The sequence below is a fragment of the Capra hircus genome, chromosome 10 (assembly GCF_001704415.2).
Source record: "Capra hircus breed San Clemente chromosome 10, ASM170441v1, whole genome shotgun sequence".
Lineage (NCBI taxonomy): Eukaryota > Metazoa > Chordata > Mammalia > Artiodactyla > Bovidae > Capra > Capra hircus.
Genome location: NC_030817.1, coordinates 15904263 through 15922874, shown reverse-complemented (window position 1 = coordinate 15922874; position 18612 = coordinate 15904263). Strand labels below are relative to the sequence as shown.

The following is an 18612-nucleotide window of genomic DNA, read 5'->3' as shown; positions in this document are numbered from 1 at the left end:
TCTGCGATCCTCAGCAAGGAACTTCCACCTTGCTGCTTCTGAGTAGATGGCCACGTTCTGGGTGAAGAACAGCAACAGTGCAGGGTGACAGCTGTGTGCCAGCCAGCCCAGTCTGCCCCCTTTGAAGAGCTTTCCCAGAACTGCACCGGGAAACGTCTCTATTTACCATTCAGAACCAGGTCACGGGGTTATCTCAAGGTACAGGAGGGACTGGGAAATAGAATGTTCTAGGTGGGCACGTTTTACCCAAACGAAATCAGGACAGTTTTGGGGGGAAGAAAAGAAGAATTATTAGTATCCAGGCAAGTGAGTCTCCTAAGCAATAAATTCTCCTAGTTTATTTTGTGGTTTTGAGGTAAAGACTCATCTTATTACTATGGAACAAGTGTCTGAGGTCCTGCCACAGTATGTGCATCTAGGAAGGTGAATTTATTTTCATCTGGAATCTGAAGAAGGGCTTAACTTACGTATTGTGGCTGAATGTAAGTTGAACACAAAACACATGAGGCCCTTTCACTATTCAAACTCCAGAGAACGGTCCTACTATGAGATAGGATCTCTATGTAAACACAAACTTGTCTATTTTCTTGTATAGGAATTTAGTAGTTGGTATAATATGAGGTGCTTTTTTCTTCACTTATGAAGTAAATGTTTATTAAGCACCATTTGTACACAAATTGTCTTCTTGGCACTGCTGCTGCTGCTGCTAAGTCGCTTCAGTCGTGTCTGACTCTGTGCGGCCCCATAGACGGCAGCCCACCAGGCTCCCCCGTCCCTGGGATTCTCCAGGCAAGAACACTGGAGTGGGTTGCCATTTCCTTCTCCAATGCATGAAAGTGAAAAGTGAAAGTGAAGTCGCTCAGTCGTGCCTGACTCTTAGTGACCCCATGGACTGCAGCCTACCAGGCTCCTCCGTCCGTGGGTTTTTCCAGGCAAGAGTACTGGAGTGGGGTGCCATTGCCTTCTCCCTTGGCACTGTTAGTGAAACAAAAATTAATCAGGTACAAAGGCAGGCATTTCCAGTATGTATTGTCCAGAGACAGAAAAAAGTATGTATATAGGTGGCTGTGATACAAGGTAATTGTGCTGAATGTGATAAGACAGATACGAATGCAGGTTTATACACGTTTAGAAGAGAAAAAGGCTGTTCTGCCAGAAAGAATTGCGTAAATATGATCTGGGGAACCTACACATGTGCTTTCATTTTATGAGTTTGCTTTTGCAGCTAGTGAGCATCATCATAAGACTGGAAAAATATGCTGGAAACACAGAACCAACCACCATTCACAAGTCATTGCAGATAAGCAGACTTGCATGTCAGCCACCCTTTGGTTCCTCAGTACGCTGAGGTGGTAGTTTGGGAAGGAAGGGGGCATTTCCGTTTCTGCTGTGTGCCTGGGGCTTTGATTTATTTCAGGAAACCTTTACTGAATGCCTGGGCTACATTTACTTATTGATCTTCATCTAATCCCCTACAGTCCAGCCAAGTGATTATAATTGCTGATGAGGAAGCTAAAGCTCAGAGAGGTTAAGTAACTTGAAAGGTCACCCAATTTATAAGTGACAGAGCCTACATTTGAGTCCAGGCACACCTGACTATGGGCTTCCGTGGTGGCTGAGATGGTAAAGACTCTGCCTGCAATGGTTGGGAAGATCCCGTGGGGAAGAGAATGGCTCCCCACTCCAGTGTTCTTGCCTGGAGAATTCTACAGACAGAGGAGCCTTGCAGGGTACATCCATGGGGTCGCAAAGTTAGACACGACTGAGCGTGTCCGATTTATCACCCCTTAACCACTTGTCTCACCTGACTGTAGACCCATGTTCCTTTCCACTTCCAGGAGCCTTTGCCTATCGCTGATGACCTAATCTGGTCTTGAAGCCATAGTAAGTGTTGAACAGTCAATTCTTTCTTCAACACAGTCTAATGGCAAGTCCTCAGACCAGCTGGGCTTCACTTGATATTTTGATTTATACTTAGAAAGTTAATCTGCTGCCTGCTCACATCTTATTAGAACTTGACTTACTTTTGACTTTTCAATAATTTATTTTTAGAATCAGTTCATAAATAACTACATTTAGATGGTATAAAATTCAAAAAAAGACACAAATAATATAAGTAAAAAATTGGTTTCCTTTTTCCCCTAACCCTTAGCTAACCAGTTCTGTTCCATGGAAGCTGCCAGTTTTTGTTTTTAATCCTTTCAGAATTGTTCTGTGCAGATACCAACATGGTAAACATCTTTGTGTGTGTATATTGGCATATAAAGATATGTTTATAAGTATCCTTTTTCACACAAATAGAAGCTTACTACACTCCCTGTTCTGATCGTGCTCTTTTTATTCATCTTTTTATTTGTATTTAGATGTCCCAGGAAGATTTTTTAAACAAATTTGAAATATGGTTAAGCTGTCACCACGGCAACGTGTGTTGAATAGATGTTCTTCCTGATGGCAGTTCAATAAAGAATGTTTTTATTTCCACGAGTTCTTCCCTAACAGTGGTTTTCCTCCTCTGCTTCTCATCCAGTGAATGTGTTTATAGAGGGCCAGTGTAGACCTCGTCAGCCCTCGTGGTCAGTTCTGGCTTCCTCCCCACCCTGAGCGAGGTATCTTGCGAGCACTTGTCAGTCTAAGCTCACTCATTGGGAGGTTGTGGGGTCACCCTTTCCTGCCACCCTCCTTCCTTCCAATTGAGTCTCTCCCATAGATTTTTAGGCCCTTAGATATGGTGCTTGAAAGGAGTGGATTTCTTTTTGAGCCAGTTCCACAAGCTGGCCTCTGCTGCACCCCTTGGTTACAGATGGCCCACGCCCTTGCTCCCACTGCCCGCCTCCCCGGGTGCAGCCCTGCACTCTAGGCTTTGTCCCTGGACTCGGGTCTTCCTTGGTGCCCCTCCTCCGGTCAGAGGTAGAGGCAGGTGAGCCCCTCTTCCATTCCCTCTCGGGTGGCTTCCAGAGATGAGGACCATTTCAGTCCAGTTGGTCTGTAAGAAAGTGCCGTGAGCGTCCACCTCTGAAATCGCTTTGCTCTTTATCGAGCCTCTCAACCACACACATTCCATCCGCACAAGAAGGCCGACTACCCCTGCTGCCCCGTATCTGCCCAACCAGGGACCTTTGGACACATTTTCCTGAAATGGGACATTTCAAGGCATTAGTGTAGAAGGACTGGTTAACACTTCTTTACTAAAGCTGCTCAGTTCATCTTTTATATCTCAAAAACTAAAATTCATAAGGGACAGAAATATTGCTGGTGTCGTTTACCTAGAAGGTGAATGTCTCCTGAGAGCATCTGATATTCCTTCAGGCCTTGCCATGAGAAAATGACATTTCTCCCATTGCCTCTTGAAATGTAGTGCCTGTAGGTGGAAATCAATTGCCAGAAATCCTTTAAATAAAAAGTCCTATGTCTTTTGTCACTTATATTTTCTTCCTAATATCCTTTTATATTTAAAGCTTTTATGAGGCATGCATACTGAAAGCAACATATTTCAAGAATCAGTAACAAAATTTGTAACATGCACAAAAAACTATTTCTAATGAGGTAAATAAGTTGCAAGACTTGTTTTAAGCCTCTCTCTGAGGAAGTATGCAATTAAGTGTGCATCCTTCCTGCAGGTATGTGTTGGTATTTGTGATGTCTAGATGGTGATTTTGCTATCTTCATTTAGTATCTGTAGGCTTACCTTCTAAGCGAAAATACCCTTCATGTCGTAATTTTACTTTAAAAGTGTTTCCAAGTGTAGGTCTTAACATTAATCTTTAGGTCATCAAGGTGTTACTACTCCACACTGGGTCCTTCTCTTTCCTCAAAGGTGCAAGCCTTCTAGAGGAGTTCAGAGTTCTGTGAGTGGGCTGGAATTGAGTCAGGTTCAAGTCACTTTTGTTCTCTGCCATGTTCTTAGTACTTAACACCTGACAAGAGGCATTCATTAAATTCTTGTTGAATTTAACAATGAAGGGAAGTACTAAGACCAAGAGAGACCAAATGCTTCTCTAATTCACATCTAGGGACAATACATAGTACCCAGCTGCCCTGCGTCCTAGCCCAGTGCACTTTCAACAAGACCATCTCCACTCTCTGCTAAAAGAGATTTCCCTTCTCTGAATCTAAACCTGCACTGGCGTTATTGGAGGAAATGTTTTTTCTTTAAAGTTGCTTCATTTGAATGGTTTCCCTTTTCCTTTTGTCCTCCCCTCAGGATTGCAAACCAGTTATTCACTTACAGCAAATGGACTGTGAAGAATATCTCCATCAATCTTCTGTTTTTCTTTTTCTCGTAGGCGATCTTTGGCAGCCAGACACTACCTAACTCCAATTTATGGACAATAAATAATGGTGCAGCTTGCAGAATTCCAAGCGCCACAGCCAGTGGCCAGAAGCCAACGACTCTGCCACAAAAAGTGGTGCCACCTCCAAGTTCTTCCTCCTCCCTGGTCCCCAAACCCCCATCCAATCACAAACAAGTCCTCAGAAAGGCAACATCCCAAAGGGCTTCCAAGTAAGTTTTCGGAATTCTTCTGTTCCGTTCCTTCTGAGTTGTATCAATTCTGTGCTAACAGTGCTCTTTATTTATGGAGGCTCAAGACAATGTGTACTGCAGTGCTAAAAAGAACACCTGATGGGGAGTAAAGGCCAACTGTTTTCCCAGCCCTGGCTGTGAGCTAGAATCACCAGGGGAGCTATTCCACCATGGCCAGCGGCAAGGCTGTCCCCTGTGAGAGGGGCAGAGACTGCTCCTTTAAGTGTGCCAAGGGTAATGGTGAGCATTGCAGCTGGCAGGTTCAGGGTCATGGCCAGATGACTCTTGTAGCCTCCAGCAGGAGCCTCAACCAGACACAACACCTGGTAACTGCTGAACTGTGGACTCGGAGGAGGGAACTTCCTCCTGGATGTGTTCTTCTTTCAGTCATTCTACAGAGTTAGATCTTTTCAATTTCATGTAAAATGCAACACTCTTCCCTCACCTCCACCCTTGTTTATTTGTTTTTAGGCATTTGAAAGGGAAGACATGAGATTGAGATTTCATAAGATGAATTAACTTCATTGACATTAGTCATCAGGCTCTGTGAGGCAACAATGTTTCTAATACCTTTTGTCATCTTCCTATCTTGCCTGAAAAAAAAGACGTCTCTGTACCTACATCACATACGTGTTTTAGGTCACATTCTTCACTCTACCTCTAGCCATTTTCCCTAGAAAACTAGAAATGGGCTGGTAAAAAAAAAATGTTTTGGTTTTAGCAACCCCTGACCATTTAAAACTGAGGGACTTACCAAAGCTGTCCGGAGGAGGAGGCAACCCCTGATGGATGAACACCTAGAAGAGATTTGTGTATTTCTCTTGCTCTCCTTGAGGTTCCGCATTCGTTTGTCCTTCACGAAATCAACTCAAATTGTAAAAAGGAATCCTAGGGCACAGAAAAAGCAGTTCGTGTTTTCCGCCCCTTGGATAATGAATCATATTCTGGATTTGGATTGAAAAACAATCCCTTGTGGTTGTTTTAATTATACTGCTGCCAGATTCGTTTACTCAGCAAATATTTATTCAGTGCCTACTAAGTGCCAAGCACTGTTCTAGGAATAACTGGCATCATGATAACTTTAGAGAACTCTCTGGAGCAGTAGGACAGTTCAGTTTGTTGTTGAGAGCTGATGGCACGACAGGAAGGATTTGTGGCCCCTCTGAGTTCCTTAAGGGCGCAGCCCCCAGGGCCTGACTGCCTGTGTCAGACCCCTCTTCACACTTGATTGTTGCGAGATCTTCAACAAGTTGCAATTTACTTAAACTCTTGGCTTCAATTTCCTTACTTGGGACTTCCCAGGTGGTCCAGTGATTAAGAATCCACCTGCCAACGCAGGGGACTCAGGTCCGATCCCAGGTCTGGGAACTAAGATCCCACTTGCTGTGGGACAGCTTAACCTGTAAGACACGACTGCTGAAGCCTGCATGCTCAGAGCCCTTGCTCAGTAACAAGAGAAGCCACCCCAGTGAGAAGTCCTCTTGCCGCAACTAGAGAGCCTAGACAGCAGTGAAGAGCAACACAGCCCCCTAGAATTATTTGTTCCCTTATTTGTGGAGATAATATCTGTTTCATAGGACAGTTGAGAAAGATGAGCAGACTTAATATATGTAAAGTACATTGAACAATACCTGGCACACTTCAGACCTCTGTAAGTCTTAGTAACCATCATAAGCATTCCAAAAGCACACACTCCTTCCCAGGTTTGAAAAGCCCACAGTTAGGCGGGGAAATGAACGTTGAATTTGCGAGTGTGCTGTTTGCCGTGGTCTTTCCACTTATTGCTGGGATGGTCTGTGGTGGCCGATGCGGTTCGTGTGCTGGTGGAGAGGGGGGCTCTGTTGGCAGGAGTGGGGCCAGACATTGGAGGACCCCGCTCACTGCCCTGAACTCACTACTGGCAGGAGAGCTCTTCAGACTTCTGAGATGGAATTGCAGCTCCATGGACAGGCTTTGCTCTGCTGCATTTTTGTGGTTTCTTGTCTCTGTCAGGCAGGAGTGTGGGAAAACCGGAAGCAGCTCAGCACCAAAAAAGCACAAAAGAGGGAGGAAAAACAAGATTTCTTCAGAATTTAAAAAATATAATCTAAGTATCAAAAGGCATGCTGTTGAGGCATTGTTCCAGGAAATAGTTTCCAATTTGCCTTTAAAATTCTAGCACAAGTCTGTGAAGCTAAGTAAGTTAGCACTAGTGGAGACCTGAACATCCTTTCCTTTACATGAAAAATGTAGGGCTTGAGGACCCCCCTGTTTTCAATATGCTCTCAGACTTTTAGGAAGAAGAATAGCACTGTTTTTCTCTGAACTGACTCAGTGAAAAGTTCTCCCTAGGAAGCATCCAGATAAAGTTTTTTGAAATAGTCTTTTCATGTAAGAATTATTTTCGATTTGTAAAGCTAGTACACATAAAGATACGTACACTCAGTTTTCCCCACGTTAACATCCTATATTGCCATGGTACATTTGAAGACACTGCAATACGAAGAAACTGTCACCCATACATTACAATAAACTAAACGCCATACTCTATTGGGATGCTGAAGTTATTTTTAATCTAGAGAAACCTTTCACGGCTTCTGAAATCAGGATCCTAAGTATCAGGTGACATATTATTATTATTGTTTTTCCAAAGTACTTGTTCCTAGCCAGCATAGCAAGTTACTTGACATCTGTGTGATTCAGTTTCCTGTTTAAAATAGAAATGATAATAGTACTAGAAGGCAATGGCACCCCACTCCAGCACTCTTGCCTGGAAAATCCCATGGACGGAGGAGCCTGGTAGGCTGCAGTCCATGGGGTCGCTAAGAGTCGGACACGACCGAGCGACTTCACTTTCACTTTTCACTTTCATGCATTGGAGAAGGAAATGGCAACCCACTCCAGTGTTCTTGCCTGGAGAATCCCAGGGACTGGGGAGCCTGGTGGGCTGCCATCTATGGGGTTGCACAGAGTTGAACACGACAGAAGCGACTTAGCAGCATGGGGTTATTAAGAGAAGTAAATGAATTGATGAATGTCAAGCACAAATACAGTGCCTGGTACATAGTAAATACTAGATAAGTTTTAGGTGTTATGGCTAATACTAAGACGATACTCCAGGAAATTTTCACGTAATTTTTTGCTTTCTTCCTACAAAATGTGTTGCTTCGTTTGATTGAGCTTATTGCCGCCCTGATGCGGGCTTGGTTCATATTAATCAGGAACCCTCAGTTATGACTGGCGATACTGAGTCACACTCAGGAATGCCATAGTTGTCCCAAGAGACACAACTAATGAGAAGTTGTAATGAGCTTTTGACCGTGCCAAGCCCTGTGTTTTTGGGTTGAACTTCAAACCTCTCCTAGCGCAGAAGTTGGCACTGGACGAATATAGAAGCAATTTCCAAGAGCATCAAAGTTTCCACATCCTAGAGGGTTGAATTTAGAAAACAATAGAACATAAAAGATGGAATGTCTTTTGAATTTTGGTGCAAAGGGAGTTGAGAATTAGAACAGTGGAGTCCTATTTCTTTATAATAATAGTCTAGTCACTTTCCCTCTAAAGGTTTCAATTTCCTAACTGTAAAACAAAACTCACTGTCCCCACTGAATAATTAACCAAAATAACTTGTTTTCAGTCTGTTCTGTTGAAAGCTTTTTTTATGAGCACGTTTGTTTTTTAATCCTGATGCTTTACAGCCATTTTCCCCATCCTTTCCTGGCCCAGCAGTTCTTGGTTATAGTTCTCAGATTCATAGACTTATATTTCCTTTAGCTAAATCTCACTTGTCAATTCTGTGAAGAGAATGATTTAGATTTTTTTTTTGTTTTGCCTTTTCCACAGTGCCAATACCACTTTTTGATCTCTCCTCTCTAATGTTTGTAACACTTCATAATTTAGTACCAACTTCAGATCCTCCTTTCAAAACTATTTGGGGTATTTCTTCCAAGCAGTCAGCTTAACTAGGAAGGATGAGAGCCGCTGAACATGCATATGAACTGTCTCTTCCTTGTAAAAGACTTTTTTCCCAGAGCCAGAATCATACTCTCCAGGAAATACACAGAAAGAAATCTGAGAAGATTAGTGTTTGCGAGGGATGTGGGCAAAACTCATAGACTAGAGATAAATTTGGAAAGGCAGGGTCAAAGCTGTTTACCTTGGGACTTCCCTGAGAAAAGAAAACTGCATGAGAAACACCAGACTCAACGAAAGGGCTTTTCTTTAAATAGCTGGAGTTACCTTTCCTTGCCGGGTTTTAGTATATTCTGCATCAGAGTGACCTCAGTAGACTTCGAAGCCAACTGCTATTCTGTGTCAGCACCCAGGACAGTGGTGTTTGCTAAAGGCTGCTAGGGATTAGGAGGCAGGAAAGCTGTCCCAAACCCAGGAGCATGTTAATCCAAACACCAATTAATGTGACCTCAACATTTGGTCAGCAGTGTGATGGAGATGCTCACATTAATGTCAAAAAAATATAAAAATAAGGATCAAGAAAAAAATATGTTGTATCTTTTTAACAAAAAAGTGATCAGGAGTTAAAATGGTCCCAAAGTAAGGTCTTGAGGTAAGCATTGAAGATGTCATGTTGTAGGTTATTAACCATCTTTATCAGCTTTTCAGTCTTATTATGTGTAGCTTTGAGAAATATGATTGAAGCTGTAGTGTATCCATCCTTAAATATGAGATTTCTAATTTGTGTACTTCCCAAATAATATAGCCATAGGCTCTTAGTGCTGAAAGAGAAAAACCTGGAGGAAGGCGCCGTGTAGGGCTTTGGATACAGCAAGGTACACAGATGAACAGTGGCAGAACCAAAGCCAGAACTCACATCCCCTACTATGCTAACCCCACACTCTTCCCAGTGCATATCCGCTGCTATGCTAACCCCACACTCTTCCCAGTACATATCCCCTACGATGCTAACCCCATACTCTTCCCAGTAGACCACTGATTTCAGAGACCCTCCCACCAATCTATTCACATCCATTCTATGCAGTAAGGGACAGATTAATCATCCTAAAATAGTGCCTTTGGGAAAATGCAGTGTCAGCACTTAGAAACTTCCTTCCCTTCCTTTCCACATTAGTTTTGCCACTTAAATGGCCAATGAAATGCTCAAAAGTAGGAATAGTTAGTGTCACTGTCATAGTGAGGTGTTGGAGAAATGTCCCTTAGATGCAGCACAAGAAGGATTGAAGAACAGCATTGAGAGCTTTATATACTGCCTGTCTGTGGGAGTGCAGTGTAGGAAAACACTGGGAGCCCTGAGATACACCAGACAGGGCGTTCACACTCTAAGGGGACAGGCGGAGACAGAAAGAGCCGGGGGCCAGATGAGGAGCCACCACTTAGGCTCTCTTTCCTTTACTAGCTCTCAGCATTTGGACCTCAGTGGATCTTAGGATTTGCTTTGGCCATGATGACAATGACATCAGTCTGCAAATAGGTACTCTAAATCACATGTAACCAATTGTTATCATTGGAATTATGTATGGTTCCGTGGGGAGAGAAATACATGAGACTCACAGAATGATGAATCTTCCTTTGGTGATTTTATACTTAGATAATTTAAATTAAAATCTTACTTTTCATTCATCCTTGCTGAGACATTAAAATGGTAATGTGACTGTTGGGTATTTCCCATCTCTCACTTCCCTTCTATCTTATCTGATTATGAAAAAAATCCCTTTTAAAAAGATTTGAATAGAAACTTCCCTGGTGGTCCAGTGGTTAAGAATCTGCCTTCCAGTCCCTGGTCGGAAAACTAAGATCCCATATGCGTGGGGCAACTAAACCCAGAGGCTGCAACTACTGAGCCTGCGTGCTCTGGAGCCCACACGCCACAACTAGAGAGAAGCCCGTCTTATAACAACTAAGACCTGATGCAGTCAAATAGATAAATTAAAAAAAATTTGTTTTTAAGATTTGGATAGAAACTTAAAATAGCCTTTGATAGAATTCGTATCAGTTCCTCTGTGATCGTCAGTCCTTATTGGCAAACTCAGACTTTCTTCTCTGAGGATGAGCAAATATTTTAAAATCTCCGGACCTGGAAATAGATCGTATAGCTTTAAAGAAAGATCCATGGAGAAGATTCAGAGGAGCTGTCCATCTCCAAAGTAAGTTTAATCAGGAAAGAAAACATTTTAGAAAAATCCCTAGTGTGCATTGGTGTGTAGAGCTCAAAAAAGCTATCTGAGAGCAAGTAGTCTGGGGTCAGGAAGGATTGAATGGAAATGAGAACACCTGAGTGAAAAATTGGATTAAACATTGTGAATAGAGATTGGGTGCTGCACAAAATGGAATTAGTGAAATTTAGGACAAACTGTTAAAATTCTGCCAAAATCCTGAGGAAAAAAGTGTACCAAGGTAAAAATGATGAGAGAAAAGATAGATTCAACCTAAAATAATGAATTCCAAAATGAAAACAGAATAGTCATTATTAAAGGCAAAATAGATCTAACCTGAGGACATAAAGGGTTTTGAACAGTATAATTAATGAGATTAAATTAATAACATGCAATTTTATGCCCTGCAGAGCTCCCATGGAATATTTTTCAAAACTAAATGATTTTAGTATAAATCTTCAAAAAACAGAAATTATGCAGTCTTCATTCTCTGACCACTTTATAATGAAATGAGATTTTAAAATCTGGGCAAATGCTCAAATAAATGTAGAATGTTAAAATACTCTTTTAAGTAGTTTAGATCAAAATTATTTTGGAAACTACATTAAAAATAAGAATTGTACATATCAAAACAAGATAGAAAAGCCCATTCTAGACACTTTCATTTAGCAATTAGACAAGAAAAAGAAATAAATGGCATCCAACTTGGAAAGTAAGAAATAAAACTGTCTCTGTTTGCAAATGGCATGATATTACATATAGAAAACCCTAAAGACCCCACCAAAAGACTGTTAGAATTGATAAATAAGCTCAGTAAAGTTTTAGGATATAAAATTTATGTATAGAAATCTGTTGAATTTGTATACACTAACAATAAACTGTAAGAAAGAGAAATTAAGAAAAGAGTACCTTTTAAAATTACGTCAGAAATAATAATGTGCATTGGTGTACAGAGTTAGAAAAATACCTAGGAATAAACCTAGTGAAGGAGGTGAGAAAATACGTGCACTGAGTACTGTAAGACACTGAGGAAAGAATTCGAAGACACAGTAAATGGAAAGATATTCTTTGCTTAAAGACTGAAACAATTAATATTGTTAAAGCAATCTACAGATTCAGTGCTATCCGTGTCACAATTCCAATGGCATTTTTCATAGAAATAAAACAAAAATCCTAAAAGTTGGCCTGAATAGCCAAAACAATCTTGAGAAAGAAAAAGAAAGCTGGAAGGATCATGTTCCCTGATTTGAAACATTACAAAGCTACAGTAATCAAAACAGTATTGGCGTACACACAGACACACAGATCAACAGAACAGAAAAGAGGTCCCAGAAATAAACCTAGGCATGTTTGATCAATTAATTTATGATAAAGGAGTCAAGACTATACAAGGGGGAAAAGGATAGTCTCTTCAATACATGCTGTTGGAAAAATTGGACAGCCACGTGCGAACGAATGAAACTGGATCGCTATTTTTAAACCATACACAAAAGTTAACTCAAAGTGGAATAAAGACTTGAATGCTAGAATGGAAACTATAAAACTCCTAAAAGAAAACATAGGCGGTAATCTCCTTGACTCAGTCTTGACAATGATATTTTGGATTTGACAGCAAAAGAAATAGACAAGTGGAACTGCATCAAACCTTAAAGTTTCTACACAGGAAAGGAGATCAACAAAATGAAAACGCAACATACCAAGTGGGAAAAAATATTTGTAAATCATATATCTGATAAAGTGTTAATATCCAAGTTATATAAAAAACTCATGCAGCTCAGTGGGAAAAAACAGTCCAATTAAAACATGGGCAGAGAACCTGAATAAACGTTTTTCCAAAAAAGATGTTCAAATGGCTAAGAGGTACAGGGAAAGGTGTTCAGCAATACTTATCATAAGAGAAGGGCAAATCAAAGCCACCAGAAGATGCCACCTCATACCTGTTAGAATGACTATCATCAAAAAGACAAGAAATAACAAGTGTGGGCAAGAATGTGGAGAAAAGGAAACCTTATGTACTGTTGGTGGAAATGTAAGGTGGCACTGCCACTCTGGGAAGCAGTACGGAGGTTCCTCAAAAAATTAAAAATAGAACCCCCTAACATTTCTGGACAAAGAAAATGAAAAAGGAATGTTGAAAAGATATTTGCACTCCCATGTTCATTGCAGCCTGATTCACAATAGCCAAGATATGGAAACAACCAAAATGTCCATCAATGAATGGATAAAGAAGATATAGTATATATGTATGTAATGGAATATTATTCAACCACGAGAAAGAAGTAAATCCTGCTATTTTTAACAACATAGATGGACCTCGAGGACACTATACCAAATGAAATAAGGTGGACCTTTAAGGCATGATGCTAGAGAAATAAGCCAGACAGAGAAAGACAATCATTGCACGGTTCCCTGGTGGCTCAGACAGTAAAGAATCTGCTTGCAATGCAGGAGACCTGGGTTCAATCCCTGGGTCAGGAAAATCCCCAGAGAAGGAAATGACTACCCATTCCAGTATTCTTGCCTGGAGAATTCCAAGGACAAAGGAGCCTGGCAGGCTAGAGTCCATGGGGTCGCAAAGAATCGGACATGAGGGAGTGACTGAAACACACACACACATATCACTTACATGTGCAATGAAAAAAAAACAAACTTATAGAAACAAAGAAAAGTTGTTGCCAGGACCTAGGGTAGGGGAAATAGGGAGAGGTTGGTAAAAGGGTACCAACTTTTGGCTATAAGTGAGTAAAAATAAAATCTGAGGATCTAATATAATATATGGTGACTGTAGTTGACAGCACTGTATTGTATAACTGAAGTTTTCCAAGAGAGTAGAACTTAAATGTTCTCACCAAAACGAAGGAGGAGAAAGAGAAAGAAAAAGGTAAATACGTGAGGTGACGTGTGTGTACTAAGTCACTTCAGTCATGTCCGAATCTTTGGAACCCTGTGGACTGTAGCCCGCCAGGCTCCTCGGGATTCTCCAGGCAAGAATACTGGAGCACGTTGTCATGCTTTCCTCTAAGGAATCTTCCCGACCCAGGGATCAAACCCACATCTCTTATGTCTCCTGCACTGGCAGATGGGTTCTTACCACTAGCACCACCTGGGAAGCCCTGCGTGAGGTGGTGCATGTGAATCACCTCAATGTACTTTGAATAACCTATAATTTTGTCAAGTCAATAAAGCTGAAATAACATTTAAAGATAAAAAATGAATTATATATATCAAACTTATGTTTGAAATGTAGGCAACAGTGTACTCAGAGCTAAACTCATAATTATTTTCAGTGTTAAATATGGAAAGATTGTAAAGGAATTAATCAGGATACAAATGTCAAATTAGCTTCAACCAATAAACTGGTTTCAAGTCATTACAGCAGTGTCATGTTAAAGAGAATTATGAGGACTTCTCTGAGCTCAGCAAGAAAGAGTGCTGTGATAGATTAGTAATGTCTGATGTTGAGAGTAGTGACTATGCAAGCCACATATTTGTCATACCTGAACTAAGCTTCCGTCTCTAAAAGCTAGAAAAGGGTCAATAAAACAAAGCTAAGAAAACAGATCAAAGGAAATCAAGAAGAAAGCAATAAAACTGAAAAACAAGCCACAAAATTAGCTAAACCCAAAACATTTTTTAGTTCAGGGTAGGGGGACAGGGAAGCAGAAAATAATTTTGACACAGTTCTGCCAGAAAGATAAGAGAATTAAAAATAAAAGTTTAAAAAAGTAGATACAGGGGAGATGGAAAAATCAGGAGAACACTGCACATAGTTATATGCTACTAAAATTTTAAAACTGGATGAAAGATAATATTTTGAAAAATGTGGGCTCTCCAAATTGGTTCTTGAATAAAAAGAAAACCCAAGTAGAACACGATAGAAGATTTTAAACTATCCAAATAGGTACTTCAGGAAATAGGGTACGCGCATAGGCCTAGGAAGCAATTTTAAAATACCGTCTCTAAAGTAGTTCTTTGAACCTTTCTTCTGAACTCTCTGGAGGCTTTCAGTTGCCTGCAAGATAAAGTTGAGAGTCCTTACTCTGGACATTGAAGCCCTCTTCAGTATATTCTCCATCCTGTCTCTAGTCTACTTGGCTCCATTAATTGTTCCTACCTGCCCATGTCATGCCCCCTGCACAGAATGCCCTTCTCCATCTTGAGTCGAAGTCCTGCCTTTTATTCAAGATCAGGTTCTAGTTTATCACCTTGATGTAGCTTGACCAACTGCCCTGTTGTCAACTCCTCAGCTGGCTCTACCATCTGCGTCCTTGTCTTATTTTTCCTTTTCCTATGTGTTCTGCTTCCTATTAGGGACAGATGTCTTGTCTTTGTCCTTTTATCATATAAATATTGAATGTCGATTGCTATGCATTGCTGTGGACGTTGGTGATAACACCGGTGGACAAGACAGACATGAGCCCTCTATTCGTGAAGATCGATTTTGAGAGAGGAGAGAGAAGTTCAGTCCCCAGCCCCTGATAGAACTTATATTCATGATAAGTTCTCAGGAAATGGTAGTGGAGGAGGCAGTGGTGAAGGTGGAGATAGTGGCGAATTAGTATTTTGCATCAGGGTGAATGCATCAGGGACCACTAAGTAACAAAGATCTCTTCATTAATTATTTAGACCATGTAGAGTATGGGAGGGTATGGAGTACAACTGCTAATAGCCCAAGATTTGAAATTAAATTTGAATCCTGGCTCCTTCACTTAATTGACTGTTATTTAGGGATATCTCTAAGCTTCTGTTTTGTTATCTGTAAGATATTATCTACATCATGGGGTTGTTCTTAGGATTAAAGAAGATCATGGTTCCCCTGACATATAGTAAGTGTCCGTTGCATGCTGGTTGGTGTGGTTTTTTATTTCTGCTGCTGTTACTATTCCCTGTTAAATCTCATTCTTGTTGTTACTAAACTGATGTTCGTAAGTGTGATATGGCTCTAGCTAACCAGGCTATGGAAATTCACACACATTCTGATTTCCTGGACCACTAATAACTCTGATGACTATTGAAGGTGAAGGCTTAGTTTCAAACAAAACAAAAGATTAAATTTTGACTTGCTGACTTCCGGTCAAGTTGGCTCCATAAGTTTATGCTTAGTATTCCCCCTCTGCTTCAAACACAGCAGTGATAGATAAACAGCTTAAAGAAGAAGAAATAAACGGGAAGCATCTCCATGGCCCCAAAGTGTACTTGCAACAAATAGCAATCAGTGAATGAGGCTGAAGCAGCAAGCTTTGCGAGCCCTGCTGTGGAAGCAGGCAGTGGCAGCCTGGACCGCAGCTCCCGTGGCATTTTGGGGCCAGAGAGTGCCCTACCCAAGAGGAGAGACTCATTCGTAGAAAGCAAAAGAGTGATTTTTTCAGTTGGAGATGATACTGCCCCCAGAGGGCATTTGGCAGTGTTGGAGTCATTGGTTGTGAGTTGGGGGAGGGGTGTTGCTACTGGTGTGGAATGAGTCGAGTCTAGCGGTGGTACTAAAAAAACTAAAAAAGGCATCCTGCGAAGCGTAGGACAGTTTCCCATAGTGAAGAATTATCCAGTCCAAAATGTCAGTATACCAAACTTGGAAAATCCTGAGCTAAAGAATACTGTGGACTCTCCTACAGGGAGACTGATAAAGCTGCCATGGACCCACCGGCTGAGGCTCCATCTTTCAACGAGGCCATGAGCCTACTGAGTTAGAAAGATAATGAAATACCTTCTGAATTTCTATTCATCTCTGTGGCAGAGGCACCAAAATACCACTGTAAAGTCTGGTTCTAGACTGGAGTCAGGGGGACTGGGTGGAGGCAACTGTGAAGTCTTCCAACAGGGAGGGAAGAACACAGGGGGAAAGTGATGCCTATTCAGAATGAGCCTGCAAACCAGAACTCTAGAGCATAGGAGTAAATCTAATATTAAGAAAGATTGCCTGCAGAATCAAAACTGAACCATGAACTCCTTACAGGTAAAATTAATATTTTGAATGGTGAGACATATTCGCTCATGTATCTAGCCGTATCTGGTGGAATATGACATGTGACTCTAATAGGAGTATCAGAAGAGAGAGCCGAAGGATAGGTGAACAAGCAATACTTTAAAAAATAGTAACAGAATTTTCAGCTAAAGATATAAGTCCTCAGCTAAAAAAATCATTTTTGCACCATTCTTTGCAACCATCATAGTGTGTCTGCATAGAAAGTGCAGACCATCAAGCATAAATGGGGAGTCTAAATGCATTACCTGAAAGAAACCTACTTTTAACTACAAAGAAAAAGAGAATAGCAGCAAGCTTCTCTTCAGAAGTAATAAGTGGCAGAAGGCAAGAGCTAATAGCTTTAAAGTGTTGAGGCAAAGTAACTTGCAGTCTAGAATTTTATATATAGCTAAATTATCATTAAAGAAAGAAGGCAAAAAATAATAATTTGAGATATTCGAAGTCTAAGAGTATATCCATGGGCCTCACTGAAAAAATTAGTGATGATAAATGTGAACACAGAATAGTGTTGCAATGAAGTGCAAAAACTGTATAAAATGTCTGTACACATTAACGACTATAAAAATAATTGTTGGTTTTCTTAAAAGGATTAAACACGTTTATGACAACAACAGGATTCAAGGACAGGAGTATTCTGTGGACAGTAAATGTGTGAAAACATCTGTGTCAAGCTCAAGGGCAAGATGGAAATACTGAATAGCTTTAGACTTTCTTAGAAAATAGTAGCTAAGTAATAGATATACAGTCTGCTGCTTTCAAACCAACAGAGCGGGAGAGAAGGGAATGTAAAAACTTTATGAATCCAGTGGGAGGCAGGAAATGGGAAAAAAGGCAAAGGAAAAAGATAGTAAGTGGAAAATTAAAACTAAGATAAAATAAAACACATGAGTAATCCCAATAAATGTTAGCAGATTATACTCTTCTATTAAAAGCTAGATTATCTAATTCTGTTTTTTAAAACATTCAGTTATAGGCTGCTTAAAAGATGTATCAAAAGGAAAATCTCAGAAAGGTAAAAGATTGGGGAAAAGATAAACCATGCAATACAAATTAGAAGCAGAACTAGTCTGTTGCGGTTCAGTTGCCAAGTCTGTCCAGCTTTGCGACCCCGTGGACTACAGCACGCCGGGCCTCCCTGTCCTCCACTATCTCCTGGAGTTTGCTCAAATTCACGTCCATTTACTCAGTGATGCTATCTAATCATCTCATCCTCTCCCGCTGCCTTCTCCTTTGGCACTCAATCTTTCCTAGCATCAGGATCTTTTCCAGTGAGTCAGCTCTTCAAATCAGATGTCCAAAGCACTAGAGCTTCTGCTTCAGCATCAGTCCTTCCGATGACTGTTCAGGGTTGATTTCCTTTAAGATGGACTGGTTTGATCTCTTGGTAGTCCAAGGGACTCTCAAGAGTCTTCTCCAGCACAATTCAAAAGCATCAATTCTTCGGCGCTCAGCCTTCTTGATGGTCTTTATGATCTCACATACATACATGACTACTGGAAAAACCATAGCTTTGACCATGTGGACCTTTGTCAGAAAAGTGATGTCTCTGCTTTTTAATATACTATCTAGGTTTGTCATGGCTTTCCTTCCAAAGAGCAAGCATTTTTTAATTTCATGGCTGTAGTCACCACTGTGATTTTGGAGCCTAAGAAAATAAAATCTGTCCCTGCTTCCACTTTTTCCCCTTCTATTTGCCATGAAGTGATGGGACCAGAGGCATGATCATAGTGTTTTGAATGTTGAGTTTTAAGCCAGCTTTTTCACTCTTCTCTTTCACCCTCATCAAGAGGCTCTTTAGTTCCTCTTCGCTTTCTGCCGTTAGACTGGTGTCATCTGCATATCTCAGGTTGTTGATATTTCTCCCGGCAATCTTGATTCCAGCTTGTGCTTCATTCAGCATGGCATTTCACATTATGTACTCTGCATTTAAGTTAAATAAACAGGGTGACAGTATACAGCCTTTCCCAATTTTGTACTTGTCAGTTGTTCCATGTAAGGTT

The 18612-nt window shown here is 40.8% G+C and overlaps 1 protein-coding gene across 9 annotated transcripts in view; it reads left to right on the top strand.

Moving 5' to 3' along the window:
• Positions 1-18612, top strand: part of TTLL5 (tubulin tyrosine ligase like 5) — a 313608-nt gene that overhangs the window by 228967 nt on the left and 66029 nt on the right. For all 9 annotated transcript variants that reach the window (XM_018053946.1, XM_018053944.1, XM_018053943.1 and 6 more), the window contains one exon: positions 4284-4501. In XM_018053946.1, coding sequence (XP_017909435.1) covers positions 4284-4501 — 218 coding nt within the window. The remainder of the gene's footprint in view (positions 1-4283; positions 4502-18612) is intronic.